General features: G+C 34.2%; 1 protein-coding gene across 1 annotated transcript in view; it reads right to left on the bottom strand.

The window, feature by feature from the left end:
- LOC119609516 (golgin subfamily B member 1) overlaps positions 1–21903 on the bottom strand; it is a 59109-nt gene that overhangs the window by 75 nt on the left and 37131 nt on the right. The window contains 7 exon segments of the mRNA XM_037964339.1: positions 1–238; positions 5149–5260; positions 5305–5662; positions 5665–7112; positions 7235–8379; positions 16220–16726; positions 19125–19319. The exon segment at positions 1–238 is cut by the window's left edge and continues 75 nt beyond it. Of these exon segments, the coding sequence (XP_037820267.1) occupies positions 89–238; positions 5149–5260; positions 5305–5662; positions 5665–7112; positions 7235–8379; positions 16220–16726; positions 19125–19319 (3915 nt within the window). The 3' untranslated portion in view covers positions 1–88.

Raw genomic sequence — 21903 nt, 5'->3', positions numbered from 1 at the left:
GGATGAGGCCGAGTTGGGTGTACGATTGCCATTCAATAATGTAGGCGTTTTTAAGGGAGCATAGGGACGTTCCAATAATTTCAAAGGACTATTCAGATTCTGTTGATGATACTGATGATGATGTTGTGTTTGCAGCTGCTGCTGATATTGATGCTGATGTTGTTGGCCATTTATTTGATGAGGAGTGGGTGAGGTGGAGGTTATAGCTGCACAACTTATGGTCGGTGGTTGGGAACGTCTGTGTGAAAAAAGTATAAAAATTACTAAATATTTTACTTCAACAATTTTCAAAAAAGTGTTTATATTTGCAAAAAATAAGTGCTTTTAAGTGTTTTATTTAAAAAAATTTGCTTTTGCTTTAATTTTGTGTTTTCTAGCTAATATTTAGAAAAAATTCTTACACTAACTTTCTTCAGTTTTATTATTATTATTATTTTTCTTTAGTTTTACTTGTAAATTTACAGTCACTAAAGGTTTTTTGCCATTTGCCAGAGCTTTTTGGAAAACATAATAAGAATGCAAGAAAGTAAATAAAATGAAAAACAAATGTTTTAATAAAAAAAGTTAGGTTGATGAAAGAACTGGAAAAGAACTAGAACTGAACTAAAAAAATGAACTAAACTAGAACTGAAACTAGAACTGAACTAGAACTGAACTAGAACTGAACTAGAACTGAACTAGAACTGAACTAGAACTGAACTAGAACTGAACTAGAACTGAACTAGAACTGAACTAGAACTGAACTAAACTGAACTAGAACTGAACTAAAATCAACTAGAACTGAACTAGAATGAACTAGAACTGAACTAGAACTGAACTAGAACTGAACTAGAACTCAACTAGAACTGAACTAGAACTGAACTAGAACTGATAGAACTGAACTAGAACAGAACTAAAACTAAACTAGAACTGAACTGAAACAAAACTAGAATAGAACTAGAACTGAACTAGAACTGAACTAGAACTGAACTAGAACTGAACTAGAACTGAACTAGAACTGAACTAGAACTGAACTAGAACTGAACTAGAACTAGAACTGACCTAGAACTGAACTAGAACTGAACTAGAACTGAACTAGAACTGAACTAGAACTGAACTAGAACTGAACTAGAACTGAACTAGAACTGAACTAGAACTGAACTAGAACTGAACTAGAACTGAACTAGAACTGAACTAGAACTGAACTAGAACTGAACTAGAACTAGAACTGAACTAGAACTGAACTAGAACTGAACTAGAACTGAACTAGAACTAGAACTGAACTAGAACTGACTAGACGACTAGAACTGAACTAGAACTGAACTAGAACTAAACTAGAACTGAACTAGAACTGAACTAGAACTAACTAGAACTGAACAAGAACTGAACTAGAACTGACTAGACTGAACTAGAACTGAACTAGAACTGAACTAGAACTGAACTAGAACTGAACTAGAACTAACTAGAACTGACTAGAACTGAAACTAGAACTGAACTAGAACTGAACTAGAACTGAACTAGAACTGAACTAGAACTGAAGTAGAACTGAACTATAACTGAACTAGAACTGAACTAGAACTGCACTAGAACTAAATTAGAACTACTAACTGAACTAGAACTGAACTAGAACTGAACTAGAACTGAACTAGAACTGAACTAGAACCTGAAGTAGAACTGAACTAGAACTGACTAGACTGAGTAGAACTGAAACTAGAACTGAACTAGACTGAACTAGAACTGAACTAGAACTGAAGCTAGAACTGAAGTAGAACTGAACTAGAACTGAACTAGAACTGAACTAGAACTGAACTAGAACAGAACTGAACTAGAACTGAACTAGAACTGAACTAGAACTGAACTAGAACTGAACTAGAACTGAACTAGAACTGAACTAGAACTGAACTAGAACTGAACTAGAACTGAACTAGAACTGAACTAGAACTGAACTAGAAACTAGAACTGAACTAGAACTGAACTAGAACTGAACTAGAACTGAACTAGAACTGAACTAGAACTGAACTAGAACTGAACTAGAACTGAACTAGAACTGAACTAGAACTGAACTAGAACTGAACTAGAACTGAACTAGAACTGAACTAGAACTGAACTAGAACTGAACTAGAACTAGAACTGAACTAGAACTGAACTAGAACTGAACTAGAACTGAACTAGAACTGAACTAGAACTGTACTAGAACTGAACTAGAACTGAACTAGAACTGAACTAGAACTGAACTAGAACTGAACTAGAAGAACTAGAACTGAACTAGAACTGACTAGAACTGAACTAGAACTGAACTAGAACTGAACTAGAACTGAACTAGAACTGAACTAGAACTGAACTAGAACTGAACTAGAACTGAACTAGAACTGAACTAGAACTAGAACTGAACTAGAACTGAACTAGAACTGAACTAGAACTGAACTAGAACTGAACTAGAACTGAACTAGAACTGAACTAGAACTGAACTAGAACTGAACTAGAACTGAACTAGAACTGAAATAGAACTGAACTAGAACTGAACTAGAACTGAACTAGAACTGAACTAGAACTGAACTAGAACTGAGCTAGAACTGAACTAGAACTGAACTAGAACTGAACTAGAACTGAACTAGAACTGAACTAGAACTGAACTAGAACCGAACTAGAACTGAACTAGAACTGAACTAGAACTGAACTTGAACTGAATTGAACTGAACGAGAACTGAACTAGAACTGAACTAGAACTGAACTAGAACTGAACTAGAACTGAACTAGAACTAGAACTGAACTAGAACTGAACTAGAACTGAACTAGAACTGAAACTAGAACTGAACTAGAACTGAACTAGAACTGAACTAGAACTGAACTAGAACTGAGCTAGAACTGAACTAGAACTGAACTAGAACTGAACTAGGAACTGAACTAGAACTGAACTAGAAACTGAACTAGAACTGAAATAGAACTGAACTAGAACTGAACTAGAACTGAACTAGAACTGAACTAAAACAGAACCAGAATAGAACTAGAAATGAACTAGAACTGAACTAGAACTGAAACTAGAACTGAACTAGAACTGAACTAGAACTGAACTAGAACTGAACTAAGAACTGAACTAGAACTGAAATAGAACTGAACTAGAACTGAACTAGAACTGAACTAGAACTGAACTAGAACTGACTAGAACTGAACTAGAACTGAACTAGAACTGAGCTAGAACTGACTAGAACTGAACTAGAACTGAACTAGAACTGAACTAGAACTGAACTAGAACTGAACTAGAACTGAACTAGAACCGAACTAGAACTGAACTAGAACTGAACTAGAACAACTTGAACTGAACTTGAAACTGAACGAGAACTGAACTAGAACTGAACTAGAACTGAACTAGAACTGAACTAGAACTGAACTAGAACTGAACTAGAACTGAACTAGAACTGAACTAAACTAAAACTGAACTAGAACTGAACTAGAACAGAATTAGAACAGAACTAGAACAGAACTAGAACAGAACTAGACCAGAACTAGACAGAACTAGAACAGAACTAGAACAGAACTAGAACAGAACTAGAACAGAACTAGAACAGAACTAGAACAGAACTAGAACAGAACTAGAACAGAACTAGAACAGAACTAGAACAGAACTAGAATAGAACTAGAACAGAACTAGAACAGAACTAGAACAGAACTAGACAGAACTAGAACAGAACTAGAAAGAACTAGAACAGAACTAGAACAGAACTAACAGAACTAGAACAGAACTAGAACAGAACTAGAACAGAACTAGAACAGAACTAGAACAGAACTAGAACAGAACTAGAACAGAACTACAACAGAACTAGAACAGAACTAGAACAGAACTAGAACAGAACTAGAACAGAACTAGAACAGAACTAGAACAGAACTAGAACAGAACTAAACAGAACTAGAACAGAACTAGAACAGAACTAGAACAGAACTAGAACAGAACTAGAACAGAACTAGAACAGAACTAGAACAGAACTAGAACAGAACTAGAACAGAACTAGAACAGAACTAGAACAGAACTAGAACAGAACTAGAACAGAACTAGAACAGAACTAGAACAGAACTAGAACAGAACTAGAACAGAACTAGAACAGAACTAGAACAGAACTAGAACAGAACTAGAACAGAACTAGAACAGAACTACAATAGAACTAGAACAGAACTACAACAGAACTAGAACAGAACTAGAACAGAACTAGAACAGAAAGAACAGAACTACAACAGAACTAGAACATAACTAGAACAGAACTAGAACAGAACTAAACAGAACTAGAACAGAACTAGAACAGAACTAGCAGAACTAGAACAGAACTAGAACAGAACTACAGAACTAGAACAGAACTAGAACAGAACTAGAACAGAACTAGAACAGAACTAGAACAGAACTAGAACAGAACTAGAACAGAACTAGAACAGAACTAGAACAGAAACTAGAACAGAACTAGAACAGAACTAGAACAGAACTAGAACAGAACTAGAACAGAACTAAACAGAACTAGAACAGAACTAGAACAGAACTAGAACAGAACTAGAACAGAACTAGAACAGAACTAGAACAGAACTAGAACAGAACTAGAACAGAACTAGAACAGAACTAGAACAGAACTAGAACAGAACTAGAACAGAACTAGAACAGAACTAGAACAGAACTAGAACAGAACTAGAACGAACTAGAACAGAACTAGAACTGAACTAAAAACTAGAACAGAACTAGAATAGAACTAGAACAGAACTAGAACAGAACTAGAACAGAACTAGAACTAGACAGAACTAGAACAGAACTAGAACAGAACTAGACAGAACCAGAACAGAACTAGAACAGAACTAGAACTGAACTAGAACTGAACTAGAACTGAACTAGAACTGAACTAGAACTGAACTAGAACTGAACTAGAACTGAATTAGAACTGAACTAGAACTGAACTAGAACTGAACTAGAACTGAATAGTACTGAACTAGAACTGAACTAGAACTGAACTAGAACTGAACTAGAACTGAACTAGAACAGAACTAGAACTGAACAAGAACTGAACTAGAACTGAACTATCAATATTGATTTAAAATGAATCCAGAATTCAGTCTGCCGATAAAAAGGTTTATGAGGTTTGTTAAAATAGTATATAACATCAGGGAATCAAATTATTTTCAAAACTTTGCACTTACTTTTGTTGTGTTTATAGTAAATACTGACTTGGAGACAATTCGTTTACCAGTATGCCAAATACGTCCTATATACTTCATGCGTTGTATGGCAATAATAGCCAAGGCTACAGTCCTAAAAAGAAAGAAAAAAAATTATTAGTATAACTGTAGACACACCAAAAATCCTTCCCATTTTCCAACTTACTTTAATTTCTTTTCGGTTTTGTATTCTGCAACAAATGACCACCATTGAAAGCTGCCAAAGCTCTCTGCTCACTATCCTGGTAATTTTGTAGCGAAATCTTCAAATAACGTTTTTGATAAACTAAAGCCTTGCGATGTGATTCCACGCGTAAATAACGTCCTAGTAAGTGGTTACAGCGCTCCTCTAGCTCACTAACACTGGCCGAGCCACTCAATTGAGATTCCAGCTCTTCGCATTTTCTTTGCAGTTGACGACGTTCCTCGACCAAATATTGTACTGTCTCAGCCATTTGTTTATTCTCTTGAGTATTTTCTGCCAGCAGAGTATTGATTCTTTCATTTTCTGTAGAAATTGTTCCGGCACCGTGGTTTGTCCCTCACGCATGGCCAGATTTTGGTTAGCATTGGCCAAAGCCTCAGCTAATTTGACTTCTCTTTGTGCAGATCTTTCCACATCAAAACGCAGTTGATTGATGGTTTTGTTGAGTCCTTCCTTCTCAGCTTCTAGAGAATATACTTGGGTTTTCAGTTCTTGTATTTCGGCCATCATTTGGGCATATTCTTTGTGTTGTTTTTCCTTGCGTGTAAAGCGGCGAGTTTCTGCTTCCTGCAGACTAGCTATGCGTGCTTCCAAGGATTCAATTTCTTGAGTTTGCAGAGTTAAACGTTCCTGTAAATGTTCAATTTCCATTTCAGCATTATCTTTATCTCGTGCCACTTTATCCATTTCACGCTTAAGTTTTTCACAATATTCGATTCTCTCGGTCAGTTCCTTTTCATAACGTGAACGTTCTCTTTCGGTGTTGCGTTGCAGATCAGCACATCTCTCACGTTCTCTTTCATTTTGGGCAGTTAATAGTTTAATTTCACTTCTTAGTCGATCGGCTAGTTCAGATTCAAAGTCATTGAGTGATCTGGGGGATTTGCGTGGCGATTCTGTGGGTGATTTCAAAAGTGAAGAATTTCGACGACTATCGGTTCTTTGTAGTGTGGTCAGCTGTGTCTGTAAACGTTCACATCTTTCTCTTTCGATATCCAACTGTTTGTGCAGTTCATCTTCCTGTTCCAAGGCCGACTCTAAACGTTTACGCATGGCCTCTATGATCACTACATCTTGTTCTTGTACTTCTTGAGAGTGTTGCTTCTCTAATAGCAATTCTTGCCGTATGTCTTCAGCATGTTCTCTCTCCACTGAGATTTGTGCTCTCAAAGCCTCCAATTGATTTAGCAACTCACGTTCTCCCGTAAAGTTTTCATCGTCTGTTGTTCCGGGATGCTCATTAACCACCGTTTTCTCTTGATGCGAGCGATCTAGATTATTCTCTTCCTCACTTTCTATGGCCTTTAATATATTCGAGTCTAATTGGGCCGAGTAATTCAACTCTTTCTCCACCTGTTGTGCAATTTCATCCACGGAGAACTGTTTGGAACTATTGTCGCTGTTTTGCTGTTTCAGTTTCTCCACATCTTTTTCCAAATTAGTGATTTGTATTTGCAGTTCTCCTATGGTATCCTCGGCTATGGAGAGTTTAGTGCTTAAAGTTAAAAGTCTCTCATCTTTGGTTTTAATTTCTTGATTTAGTAATTCGATTTGTTTTTTGCGATCCTCGCTATCTCTTTGCACATATTTGCACTGCTCATGGGACTCGCTAATGACCAACAGCTCCTTTCTTAGGTTTTCTCTTTCCTTCATTTCATTTTCGGTATTTTTCAGCAATTTCTCTTCCATTTCTCTTAAACGTTTGACCAGCGTCTCCTCACTTTCTTGGTAATTTCTCAAATTCTTTCGTTTTTGCTTAGCAGTTCCGTCTTTTCTTTTTTCAATTTATCCTGTTCTCTTAAGAGATCTTCTATCTCCAAGGATTTCTCCATAAGTTGCTGTTGCAGTTCCTTATTCTTTTTGCTCTCCGCCTGCAGATTCAACAATTCTTTTTGGCTATTGGCCAGCTCATCTTGCAGATTGGTCAATCTTAGTTGGGAAGAAAGCAAATAATCAGCACTCTTCTCTTTTTCCTTTTCTAAATGCTGGATCTTATCCTTAAGCTCTTTGATTTCCTGCTCCAAATTCTCTTTATCCTCTAGATATTCCTGAGGAGTTTGTTTACTATCCGGAGTTTGTAAATTATTGGGAGTTTTCAATTTTGAATCTTCGGTCATGGCAGAGAAATTGATTTGTCTTGGCACTAATGCGGGCGTTACAGAGGCTCCTGATTGGGCAGAACCCAATATATTGGGATCTTGGAAGTAGTGAGGATGATCGAAGGTATTAACCTGTTGTAAAGTAGTAAAACCTGACAAATCCTCGGTACGTTTGTGCGTTAAATTAGCCACTACTCCTTTAGATGTTTCCATGGTATTGTGTAAAAATCCTCCACTACCTTCTGGCAGCAAAAGAGGAGAAGTTAAATTATGGGCCGCTGCTCTACGCACCACGTCGGGTTCATCAAATTCTGTTATAGAAACTATATCACTGAGTGTCCTAGCACTTAACTTAGTGCTAGCCTCTTCGGGTTTTTTGGCTGCGCCCACTGAAGAAGCTTGACTTATATCCAATACCGATTGCAATTCCTTTTCTTTGCTTTCCAGCTGTTCCTTCAAATGGTCAATCTCTTCATTTTTATCCGCCAACATAGTTTCCATTAGATCGGGCAAAGCCAATTTGTTAATCATTTCATTTTTGATTTTATCCTTAAGCTTTTGATTTTCTGCCTGCTTTTGTTTCAGTTCATTTTCCAGTCTCTCTAAAGCACTACGATCAGGTTGCTGCTCTACCGCCAGTTCAGCTTCTAAACGATCTATAGCCATTTTACTCTTTTCCAATTGCTGTTTCATGGTGGCAATTTGTTTGTCACGATTGGAGAGTGTCTCACGCAGATTCTGCAATTCATTTTGCAGATCATGTATGCGTATATTGAGATCGGAAGTGTTCGAGCGTTGCAGTTCTTCGGCACGTTGACGTTGCTCTTCGAGGCGTGATTGCAAAGCAGAGATGCGCTGTGTTTGTTCTGACATGCGCTCTTGCAGCGATTCACGCTCATGCTGAAGTTCCTAAGGGGTAAAGGGAAAGAAAGGGGAAAAAAATAAATTATTTAATAATCAAATTTAGAGGGAGATATTGGTTTATAAGGTGAAAGAGTTATTCTCAAAATGTTCAGTTCTAGTTCTGCTCTAGTTCTGTTCTAGTTCTGTTCTCGTTCAGTTCTCGTTCAGTTCTAGTTCAGTTCTAGTTCAGTTCTAGTTCAGTTCTAGTTCAGTTCTAGTTCAGTTCTAGTTCAGTTCTAGTTCAGTTCTAGTTCAGTCTAGTTCAGTTCTAGTTCAGTTCTAGTTCAGTTCTAGTTCAGTTCTAGTTCAGTTCTAGTTCAGTTCTAGTTCAGTTCTAGTTCAGTTCTAGTTCAGTTCTAGTTCAGTTCTAGTTCAGTTCTAGTTCAGTTCTAGTTCAGTTCTAGTTCAGTTCTAGTTCAGTTCTAGTTCAGTTCTAGTTCAGTTCTAGTTCAGTTCTAGTTCAGTTCTAGTTCAATTCTAGTTCAGTTCTAGTTCAGTTCTAGTTCAGTTCTAGTTCAGTTCTAGTTCAGTTCTAGTTCAGTTCTAGTTCAGTTCTAGTTCAGTTCTAGTTCAGTTCTAGTTCAGTTCTAGTTCAGTTCAGTTCAGTTCTAGTTCAGTTCTAGTTCAGTTCTAGTTCATTCTAGTTCAGTTCTAGTTCAGTCTAGTTCAGTTCTAGTTCAATTCTAGTTCAGTTCTAGTTCAGTTCTAGTTCAGTTCTAGTTCAGTTCTAGTTCAGTCTAGTTCAGTTCAGTTCAGTTCTAGTTGTTCTAGTTCAGTTCTAGTTCAGTTCTAGTTCAGTTCTAGTTCAGTTCTAGTTCAGTTCTAGTTCAGTTCTAGTTCAGTTCTAGTTCAGTTCTAGTTCAGTTCTAGTTAGTTCTAGTTCTAGTCAGTTCTAGTTTCAGTTCTAGTTCAGTTCTAGTTCAGTTCTAGGTTCAGTTCTAGTTCAGTTTCTAGTTCAGTTCTAGTTCAGTTCTAGTTCAGTTCTAGTTCAGTCTTCTAGTTCAGTTCTAGTTCAGTTCTAGTTCAGTTCTAGTTCGTCTAGTTCAGTTCTAGTTCAGTTCTAGTTCAGTTCTAGTTCAGTTTAGTCAGTTAGTTCAGTTCTAGTTTCAGTTCTAGTTCAGTTCTAGTTCAGTTCTAGACTCAGTTCTAGTTCAGTTCTAGTTCAGTTCTAGTTCAGTTCTAGTTCATTCTAGTTCAGTTCAAGTTCAGTTCTAGTTCAGTTCTAGTTCCATTCCATTTCTGTTCGACTTCCGTTTGTTTAGTTCTGTTCTAGTTCTGTTCTAGTTCTGTTCTAGTTCTGTTCTAGTTCTGTTCTGTTCTGTTCTAGTCTGTTCTAGTTTCGTTCTAGTTTGTCTAGTTATGTCTAGTTCTGTTCTAGTTCTGTTCTAGTTCTGTGCTAGTTTTGTTCTAGTTCTGTTTAGTTCTGTTCTTAGTTCTGTTCTAGTTCTGTTCTAGTTCTGTTCTATTTCAGTTCTATTTCCAGCATTTCCATTTTATTAAAACTCCTCCTCTTCCCTCATTTATCTAAAAACTAATTGAATTCAATCAGTTAGAAACTCAAAGACAAGAAAAACAACAACGAGTTTAAAGACCCCAAACTATTTTCAATTAGAAAAGATACTCCCATTTAATTGATAAGACACTTTACAAACATTTATCATATTAAATGAATTTTATGAAAGAAAAGGAAAAGATGAAGAATAAATTCATAAATAAATATCATAAAAGATACACTTTACAAATGGCATTAAAAAGATTTAATTAAAGTTTTATATAAACGAACTCTAGATGCACAGCTGAATGAAAGAACCTCCTCCACCAGCACTTCAGTAAGTGCAAATATTTTCCAAATCTAAAGATAAATAAAATAATTTAGATATTCATATGAAGCTGTAAAGTAAAGAGTTGTTCAAAAGAAACATCTTTTGGAAAAATTTTTTAAAGAGAAAAATTGAAAGCAGTTGTTTTTAATAAACCATTCGTAATGGGATGTAAACCATTTCCCAGAAACGAAAAACGAGAGACAAACGTTGTTCTATCAAATATATCTCAATCATATTTAAACCGATTTTGCATAATACTCTAAACTATAAGAAGATTTAGGTAAACTTTAATAATGCAGTTTACTCTTGGAAATGGTGTAGTCTATACTATATAATAAGACAAACCAGCCACCGTCGCGCTCCTACTCATTCAATTGAAAACAATTCAATCAGTGTTTGTCGTTCTGTGGCATGTATATCCCACATACACACATATCTATGGATATGTTGTAAGTAATATAATCAAGATACACTCATGCTCATATAGAGACTCATCAAATGTCATGAACCCCATGGTGACTGATATTGCACTTTAGTGCAAAATAACACCATCAGATTTCTGATGCTCGGTTTTAGTTTTTGTTTTATTATATTAGTTTAGTTTTAAGTTATTTTCTTGTGTTTATTTAATGTTAAATAGAACAAAACAAAAGGCAAATAATGTATTGGTATTTTCTTTTAAATTTCATGGAGATGAAACAAAAAGCAAAAACAGGAAGTATGAAAGAAACATACAATTTAATACTTTAAACAAAAGGATTAAGGGAAAAGAAGAATAAAAAGGATGAAGTATTTGTAACAGTATCCTTGACAAATTAACAATATAGAGAGTTGTAGTAAAGAGAGAAAGAGAGAGATAGCAATGAACATGAAAATAAACTTTAAACTGAAGATAAAATCTAAGCAAATTTCAGAACAGAACTAGAACAGAACTGAACTAGAACTGAACTAGAGCTGAACTATAGCTGAACTAGAAACTGAACTAGAACTGAACTAGAACTGAACTAGAACTGAACTAGAACTGAACTAGAACTGAACTAGAACTGAACTAGAGCTGAACTAGAACTGAACTAGAACTGACTAGAACTGAACGTGAACTGAACTAGAACTGAACTAGAACTGAACTAGAACTGAACTAGAACTGAACTAGAACTGAACTAGAACTGAACTAGAACTGAACTAGAACTGAACTAGAACTGAACTAGAACTGAACAAGAACTGAACTAGAACTGAACTAGAACTGAACTAGAACTGAACTAGAACTGAACTAGAACTGAACTAGAACTGAACTAGAACTGAACTAGAACTGAACTAGAACTGAACTGGAACAGAACTAGAACAGAACTAGAACAGAACTAGAACAGAACTAGAACAGAACTAGAACAGAACTAGAACAGAACTAGAACAGAAATAGAACAGAACTAGAACAGAACTAGAACAGAACTAGAACGGAACTAGAACAGAACTAGAACAGAACTAGAACAGAACTAGAACAGAACTAGAACAGAACTAGAACAGAACTAGAACAGAACTAGAACAGAACTAGAACTGGACTAGAACTGAACTAGAACTGAACTAGAACTGAACTGGAACTGAACTGGAACTGAACTAGAACTAGAACTGAACTAGAACTGAACTAGAACAGAACTAGAACAGAACTAGAACAGAACTAGAACAGAACTAGAACAGAACTAGAACAGAACTAGAACAGAACTAGAAGCAGAACTAGAGCAGAACTAGAACAGAACTAGAACAGAACTAGAACAGAACTAGAACAGAACTAGAACAGAACTAGAACAGAACTAGAACAGAACTAGAACAGAACTAGAACAGAACTAGAACAGAACTAGAACAGAACTAGAACAGAACTAGAACAGAACTAGAACAGAACTAGAACAGAACTAGAGCAGAACTAGAACAGAACTAGAACAGAACTAGAACAGAACTAGAACAGAACTAGAACAGAACTAGAACAGAACTAGAACAGAACTAGAACAGAACTAGAACAGAACTAGAACAGAACTAGAACAGAACTAGAACAGAACTAGAACAGAACAGAACAGAACTAGAACAGAACTAGAACAGAACTAGAATAGAACTAGAACAGAACTAGAACAGAACAGAACTAGAACGGAACTAGAACAGAACTAGAACAGAACTAGAACAGAACTAGAGCAGAACTAGAACAGAACTAGAACAGAACTAGAACAGAACTAGAACAGAACTAGAACAGAACTAGAACAGAACTAGAACAGAACAGAACTAGAACAGAACTAGAACAGAACTAGAACAGAACTAGAACAGAACTAGAACAGAACTAGAGCAGAACTAGAACAGAACAAGAACAGAACTAGAACAGAACTAGAACAGAACTAGAACAGAACTAGAACAGAACTAGAACAGAACTAGAACAGAACTAGAACAGAACTAGAACAGAACTAGAACAGAACTAGAACAGAACTAGAACAGAACTAGAACAGAACTAGAACAGAACTAGAACAGAACTAGAACAGAACTAGAACAGAACTAGAACAGAACTAGAACAGAACTAGAACAGAACTAGAACAGAACTAGAACAGAACTAGAACAGAACTAGAACAGAACTAGAACAGAACTGAAAAGGACTAGAACAGAACTAGAACAGAACTAGAACAAACTAGAACATATCTAGAACTAGAACTGAACTGGATTTTTTTTTTAATGTGAATGATTTTTCTTCTTTAATTCTCTTTTAAAAGTTGTAAAATATGTTGTAAAATCTAAATATTTATTTTAAATCCCAAAGAAAAGCCACTTGTTAATATAAAGAAAGTGTTATGTGATAGAAAACAAATGTTACATTTTATGTTTTTCACAAAATGTATCTCAACAAGCTGAAATACTAGAAATTTTATACTAACAAATCTTTAAATCCAGAAAACAAATACAAACGATTGTGTTTATAAAAAAATCAAACAATTTCTTCCCGTTTGTATACGGAATCATTTAAAGGGAATATGACTTCGTTTTCTGTTGTATGGTTTACATTTTTCAACGATTACTTTACAACTTTACGTAATGAGATTAAATAAACAATATCATTTAGATGAATGGAATAATTATTTTGTAATTCCATTAAAAGCGAAAATTCAAATGAGTAAAAATTAATTTTCTCATAATATTAAATAAAAAATTTGGGTTAAAATGTTGTTTTTGTTGGCTGCATAATTAAATGGCGAATGTATGTATGTTCATAGAATATCCCTAAACAGAAGTTATTTTTATGCGTTCCCATTATGAAAATATACACAACAACAACAAAAACATAGATATTTCTGAAAAATATGGATGGATGGACGGATGAGTGTGCGCTAAGAACTATGTTGCAAAAAACATTAAAGTATGTAGACGAAATAGTTGGATGGTACCAATTTCATTAAAAACTGTTTCCCTATGATAAACAAATTGACAATTCATTTGTGCACAGCCTTTATGTATGACGACATCACTTCTTCACTGGGAACTTTTGCTCTAAATGAAAGTGTAAATTTGAAAATTATAAAATAAAACAACAAACACAACAACACATTTTGGTACAAACCGCCAATTTTTCTATTTTACTTATTATTATATTGTTTTCTTTTAAGTCTGAAAAGCATAATTTATAAACAGACGGTCCGAAAACAATAAATAATAAAAATAAAATACTATTTTAGTTAAATATAGTAAATGCAAAACAACATACATATGTATGCCATTTTAAAAGGGAAAATATTCCGCGGGAAATGAGTTAAGTGACAGTTTTGAAATTAATCATTAAACACTATTATTGTTTTGTTAATTTTTTTATGTAATTGATATATTTTAAAATTTAAACACTTTTACAAATCAGTGATTTGCGATAAATATTTAATTACACAGTTGTTCATTTATTTATAGTTTTGTTTAATTAAGCGCAAGCAAGTAAAACTAAAAATTATTGAAAATTGTCTTTTGAGTTCTAGTCTTTCAGTTCTAGTTCAGTTCTAATTCAGTTCTAGTTCAGTTCTAGTTCAGTTCTAGTTCAGTTCTAGTTCAGTTCTAGTTCAGTTCTAGTTCAGTTCTAGTTCAGTTCTAGTTCAGTTCTAGTTCAGTTCTAGTTCAGTTCTAGTTCAGTTCTAGTTCAGTTCTAGTTCAGTTCTAGTTCAGTTCTAGTTCAGTTCTAGTTCAGTTCTAGTTCAGTTCTAGTTCAGTTCTAGTTCAGTTCTAGTTCAGTTCTAGATCAGTTCTAGTTCGTTCTAGTTCAGTTCTAGTTCTAGTTCTAGCTCAGTTCTAGTTCAGTTTCAGTTCAGTTCTAGTTCTGTTCTAGTTCTGTTCTAGTTCTGTTCTAGTTCTGTTCTAGTTCTGTTCTAGTTCTGTTCTAGTTCTGTTCTAGTTCTGTTCTAGTTCTGTTCTAGTTCTGTTCTAGTTCTGTTCTAGTTCTGTTCTGTTCTAGTTCTGTTCTAGTTCTGTTCTGTTCTAGTTCTGTTCTAGTTCTGTTCTGTTCTAGTTCTGTTCTAGTTCTGCTCTAGTTCTGTTCTAGTTCAGTTCTAGTTCAGTTCTAGTTCAGTTCTAGTTCAGTTCTAGTTCAGTTCTAGTTTCAGTTCTAGTTCAGTTCTAGTTCAGTTCTAGTTTAGTTCTAGTTCAGTTCTAGTTCAGTTTAGTTCAGTTCTAGTTCAGTTCTAGTTCAGTTCTAGTTCAGTTCTAGTTCAGTTCTAGTTCAGTTCTAGTTCAGTTCTAGTTCAGTTCTAGTACAGCTCTAGTTCAGTTCTAATGCAGTTCTAGTTCAGTTCTAGTTCAGTTCTAGTTTAGTTCTAGTTTAGTTCTAGTTCAGTTCTAGTTCAGTTCCAGTTCAGTTCTAGTTCAGTTCTAGTTCAGTTCTAGTTCAGTTCTAGTTCAGTTCTAGTTCAGTTCTAGTTCAGTTCTAGTTCAGTTCTAGTTCAGTTCTAGTTCAGTTCTAGTTCAGTTCTAGTTCAGTTCTAGTTCAGTTCTAGTTCAGTTCTTGTTCAGTTCTAGTTTAGAATATGGTGCAGTTCTGCTCTAGTACTGTTTTAGTTTTGTTTTAGTTCTATTCTAGCTCTGTTGTAGTTCAGTTCTAGGAGAATTGTGGTTCAATTCTAGCTTGCATTTCGAAATCTGTCTACAAACTTCAGAATCTTGGAATTTTCCTTAATATTTAATTTTGTTTACAAGAACCCATCCATTTTTAATCGCCCAAATAATCTTATTTTTATTAGCTCATTGAACCATCATATAATTTCAAAATTATTTCACTTTCACTAAACCTACAGAATTTATTGATGTCATTTGTAAATTAAAATGTAATATAAGAAAATATTTTTAAACACCTATTTGTATTTTCGATTTATTATGGCAGACTTTTCCCCAAATAATATTCAATGAGTAAATGTCAAAATATCTTAAAGAACATAAATAATAAACATAAAAAAAAAAAAATTTGGCAAACAAATTTCAATTATACTATTAAAAAACCAAAATTTAACAAAAACAAACAATTGGCATTAACCACAAGCGAATAATAAGAAACCTTCAATTACATTTAAATAATAAAATTTTGGAATTGAACTTGAATGGGATGGGAAATAAACTTACCCTGAACGGGCTCATTTTAAAAGTTACATGTTTTTGCAACATTTAGACACAAATAACAGTCTTAATTTTTTTATTTTGAATTCACATGTTGAACAAAATATTAAGAAGTTTATTATGATGATCGAAAGAACAAATTTTAACAAAAAATACTTGTTAAGAAATCAATAAATAATTAATTGAGTTAAAGTATAGAAAATTAAATTAGCTGCTCACTACACAACGTTCTATGAGATACTAAATGGAAGCAGATAAAATTAATTCAATACAGACTGCAAAAATAGAGAGATCATTGTTATCATAAACAGCATCATAAAGCTTAAATAACTTTAGCTAGGACTTTCACCTTTCGAAAAACTTTCACCTTTTTCATGTTTAAAACTTAAAGCTAAAAAGTTCTTATGTTTAAAACTCACCACACATGCTGTTCTCATTTGTTGTATTTGCATTTCTAAATCTCTTATACGTTTAACAGCTGCCTCTTCTACTCTTGAGTGTTTCGACAATTTATCCACCACACGCTGAACACCCTCCATGGTTAGAGAATGCTGGCGTGGTGAGGGATGTACTGGTGAACCCTGTGGTGGTGTTACTATAGTGGTTAGAAGAGATTGTGTCGCTTTACCCGCACCATGTACGGAAACATCTTCAGTTATACTTAAACTGCAAGAATTTGTATTTGAATGTATGGATTCGAGATTTTTAGTTTTTTGCTCGAGGGTATTTTCAATGTCACGCAATTGTTCTACCACTTGATCCATAATGATACTTTGTTCGGCTGAGGGACGTATATTTTGCAATTTTTCTTCCAACTGATTGATGTGCACCTGATAGTTTTGTTCTATTTCGGTTTTAAGACGTTGTACTTCACTCTGGAGGGTTTCATTGGAGCGTGATTGTGTGTTGATGAATTCCTCCAATTGCTAGAATGAAAATATAAAGGAAATGGCTTAAAACATGATTGTTAAGATTCGAGGAACTACAACTGAACTAGAACAGAACCAGAACCGAACTTGAACAGAACTAGAACAGAACTAGAACAGAACTAGAACAGAACTAGAACAGAACTAGAACAGAACTAGAACAGAACTAGAACAGAACTAGAACAGAACTAGAACAGAACTAGAACAGAACTAGAACAGAACTAGAACAGAACTAGAACAGAACTAGAACAGAACTAGAACAGAACTAGAACAGAACTAGAACAGAACTAGAACAGAACTGGAACAGAACTAGAACAGAACTAGAACAGAACTAGAACAGAACTAGAACAGAACTAGAACAGAACAAGAACAGAACTAGAACAGAACTAGAACAGAACTAGAACAGAACTAGAACAGAACTAGAACAGAACTAGAACAGAACTAGAACAGAACTAGAACAGAACTAGAACAGAACTAGAACAGAACTAGAACAGAACTAGAACAGAACTAGAACAGAACTAGAACAGAACTAGAACAGAACTAGAACAGAACTAGAACAGAACTAGAACAGAACTAGAACAGAACTAGAACAGAACTAGAACAGAACAAGAACAAGAACAGAACAAAACGGAACTAGAACAGAACTAGAACAGAACTAGTACAGGAACTAGAACAAAACTTGGATTGAACTAGAACTGAACTAGAACTGAACTAGAACTGAACTAGAACTGAACTAGAACTGAACTAGAACAGAACTAGAACAGAACTAGAACAGAACTAGAACAGAACTAGAACAGAACTAGAACAGAACTAGAACAGAACTACAACAGAACTACAACAGAACTACAACAGAACTAGAACAGAACTAGAACAGAACTAGAACAGAACTAGAACAGAACTAGAACAGAACTAGAACAGAACTAGAACAGAACTAGAACAGAACTAGAACAGAACTAGAACAGAACTAGAACAGAACTAGACAGAACTAGAACAGAACTAGAACAGAACTAGAACAGAACTAGAACAGAACTAGAACAGAACTAGAACAGAACTAGAACTAGAACAGAACTAGAACAGAACTAGAACAGAACTAGAACAGAACTAGAACAGAACTAGAACAGAACTAGAAACAGAACTAGAACAGAACTAGAACAGAACTAGAACAGAACTAGAACAGAACTAGACAGAACTAGAAGAACTAGAACAGAACTAGAACAAGAACTAGAACAGAACTAGAACAGAACTAGAACGAACTAGAACAGAACCGAACAGAACTAGAACAGAATAGAACAGAACTAGAACAGAACTAGAACAGAACTAGAACAGAACTAGAACAGAACTAGAACAGAACTAGAAACAGAACTAGAACAGAAACTAGAACAGAACTAGAACAGAACTAGAACAGAACTAGAACAGAACATAGAACTGAACTAGAACAGAACTAAAACAGAACTAGAACTGAACTAGAACTGAACTAGAACTGACCTAGAACTGAACTAGAACGAACTAGAAACTGAACTAGAACTGAACTAGAACTGAACTAGACGAACTGAACTACTAGAAACTGAACTAGAACTGAACTAGAAACTGAACTAGAACTGAACTAGAACTGAACTGAACTGAACTAGAACTGAACTAGAACTGAACTAGAACTGAACTAGAACTGAACTAGAACTGAACTAGAACTGAACTAGAACTGAACTAGAACTGAACTAATGAACTAGAACTGAACTAGAACTGAACTAGAACTGAACTAGAACTGAATTAGAACTGAACTAGAACAGAACTAGGACAGAACTAGAACAGAACTAGAACAGAACTAGAACAGAACTAGAACTGAACTAGAACTGAACTAGAACTGAACTAGAACTGAATTAGAACTGAACTAGAACTGAACTAGAACAGAACTAGAACAGAACTAGAACAGAACTAGAACAGAACTAGAACAGAACTAGAACAGAACTAGAACAGAACTAGAACAGAACTAGAACAGAACTAGAACAGAACTAGAACAGAACTAGAACAGAACTAGAACAGAACTAGAACAGAACTAGAACAGAACTAGAACAGAACTAGAACAGAACTAGAACAGAACTAGAACAGAACTAGAACAGAACAAAACGGAACTAGAACAGAACTAAAACAGAACTAGAACTGAACTAGAACTGAACTAGAACTGAACTAGAACTGAACTAGAAATGAACTAGAACTGAACTAGAACTGAACTAGAACTGAACTAGAACTGAACTAGAACTGAACTAGAACTGAACTAGAACTAGAACTAAACTAGATCTGAACTAGAACTGAATTAGAACTGAACTAGAACTGAACTAGAACTGAACTAAAACTATAATAGAACTAGAACCCGAACAGAACAGAAGTTTAAACAATATCTTACCTTAACCTTTTCACCCATGACATGTTCATTGAGTGCCTTAGTTTCCACTTGGGTCTCGAGGTCTGAAATAATTTCACGCAATACAAAGATCTTATCGATGGAAGCTTTCAATTCAACCTCAAATTTGTCACGTTTTGTAGACGATTCTTGCAGTTTTTGAGTCAAATCACGGATTTGTGTTTCCAAGTTCTCAACCTAAACAAAAATTACCAAAGAAAACCGAAATTATAAATATTTTTATGAATTAATTAAAACAAAAATTATACTAAACAAATTTTGAATTAGTGACTAAAACAACTTACATTTAGTTTAAAACTTTTTTGATTGTAGCGTGCAAAAACAAAAATTTTTTGTTGTTAGTTAAAAGAAAATACATTTGTTGTTAGTGCTTTTAATTTTAAAAACACAAAATATTTAAAAGATTTTGTTAAAAATGAAATCAAAATTAGTTGGACTAAAAGAAAAAAGACAGTGATTAATTTAAAATTAACTAATTCCCCCCTGGTAATAAGTAAAGAGGCTGATAGATATTGTGTGTGTTAGACCCCCTTTTGTATGTTGGGGACTATTTGTTTGTGTATTTTATTTTTAACCTTGAATTCGTTACATTCGAAATGAAACAAAGAAAATTTAAAATTCTAAAAACTTTTCCTCCAAAATATTAAAACAAAAGATTATTGTGTGAAATATTTACAGCAGGTGTTCTTAGAATATACACAGTTTTTGTCTATTTGTTTATTTATTTGTATTAACTTAAATGTTTATAATTATATATGGGGTATTAGCAAAATATCAAATAAAAACATATATTGTTAATCAATTAACCAAAACAAGTTCAAAAGAAGTCATGCAAAATTAAGTTGAAATAAAATAAATAAATAATTCCATATAAAGAGTTTTAAACTTAAAATTAAATAAATATAAATAAAAAGAGCTTTAAAGCACATAAACGGAAAATTGGTAAAGAAGCTTAAAAGTTTATTAGAAATTTGAATTACAAAAACTTTTAGTTCAGTTATGTTCTATTCTAGTTTTGTTTTAGTTCTGTTCTAGTTCTGTTCTAGTTCTGTTCTAGTTCTGTTCTAGTTCTGTTCTAGTTCTGTTCTAGTTCTGTTCTAGTTCTGTTCTAGTTCTGTTCTAGTTCTGTTCTAGTTCTGTTCTAGTTCTGTTCTAGTTCTGTTCTAGTTCTGTTCTAGTTCTGTTCTAGTTCTGTTCTAGTTCTGTTCTAGTTCTGTTCTAGTTTGTTCTAGTTCTGTTCTAGATCTGTTCTAGTTCTGTTCTAGTTCTGTTCTAGTTCTGTTCTAGTTCTGTTCTAGTTCTGTTCTAGTTCTGTTCTAGTCTGTTCTAGTTCTGTTCTAGTTCTGTTCTAGTTCTGTTCTAGTTCTGTTCTAGTTCGTTCTAGTTCTGTTCTAGTTTTGTTCTAGTTTGTTCTAGTTCTGTTCTAGTTCTGTGCTAGTTCAGTTCTAGTACTGTTCTAGTTCTGTTCTAGTTCTGTTCTAGTTCTGTTCTAGTTCTGTTCTAGTTCTGTTCTAGTTCTGTTCTAGTTCTGTTCTAGTTCTGTTCTAGTTCTGTCTAGTTCTTTCTAGTTCTGTTCTAGTTCTGTTTAGTTCTGTTCTAGTTCTGTTCTAGTTCTGTTCTAGTTCTGTTCTAGTTCTGTTTCTAGTTCTGTTCTAGTTCTGTTCTAGTTCTGTTCTAGTTCTGTTCTAGTTCTGTCTAGTTATGTTCTAGTTCTGTTCTAGTTCTGTTCTAGTTCTGTTCTAGTTCTGTTCTAGTTCTGTTAGTTTGTTTCTAGTTCTGTTCTAGTTCTGTTCTTAGTTCTAGTTCTAGTTCTGTTCTAGTCTGTCTGTTCTAGTTCTTAGTTTCTGTTCTAGTTCTGTTCTAGTTCTGCTAGTCGATAGTTTGTTCTAGTCTGTTCTAGTTCTAGTTTAGTCTAGAGTTCGTTATAGTTCTGTTCTAGTTCGTTTAGTTTATGTTCTAGTTCGTTCTAGTTTTGTTCTGTTCAGTTCTGTTCTAGTTCTGTTCTAGTTCTGTTTAGTTTGTTCTAGTTCTGTTCTGTTCGTTGTTCTGTTCTAGTTTGTTCTAGTTCTGTTCTAGTTTGTTCTAGTCTGTTTAGTTCTGTTCTAGTTCTGTTCTAGTTCTGTTCTAGTTCTGTTCTAGTTCTGTTCTCGTTCTGTTCTAGTTCTGTTCTAGTTCTGTTCCAGTTCTGTTCTATTCTGTTCTAGTTCTGTTTTCTAGTTTCTGTTCTAGTAGTTCTGTTCTAGTTCTGTTCTAGTTTGTTTCTAGTTCTGTTCTAGTTCTGTTCAGTTCTGTTCTAGTTCTGTTCTAGTTTTTGTTATAGTTTTCTGTTCTAGTTCTGTAGTAGTTCTTTTCTAGCTCTGTTCTATTTCTAGTTCAGATTTAGTGCCAATCTAGTCCTGTAATATAAAAAGCATTAAGTTTATATTGAAAGCATTTTAACTACTCACTACAGAAGCTTTCCAATGATATACATCACCAAACTACTAAAAAGCTGTAAAAGTTTTAACTTAACTTTAAAGCTTTTAACCAATATCTGAATGTGCTTTTAAGCTTAACAAATGAAATTTTATACAAATAACTATAAAAATAGATAAATTATATAAAATACATACAAAATCATATAAAATTTGAAACAATAAACTTAAAAATCTTAAATCCAGGACTGTTCCCACTTCCTATAAAACTTTGCCAAGAGATACTGATTATGGGGAAAAATCTTTACACAAAGCTTTACATAGTGGGAACTTTACCAATTTTAAAG

Source organism: Lucilia sericata, unplaced genomic scaffold, assembly GCF_015586225.1.
Source record: "Lucilia sericata isolate MDLA Ls3-8-SP2 unplaced genomic scaffold, ASM1558622v1 Contig000995F_arrow, whole genome shotgun sequence".
Lineage (NCBI taxonomy): Eukaryota > Metazoa > Arthropoda > Insecta > Diptera > Calliphoridae > Lucilia > Lucilia sericata.
The sequence above is the reverse complement of the archived record's forward strand: the minus strand, read 5'-3'. Positions and strand labels throughout refer to the sequence as shown.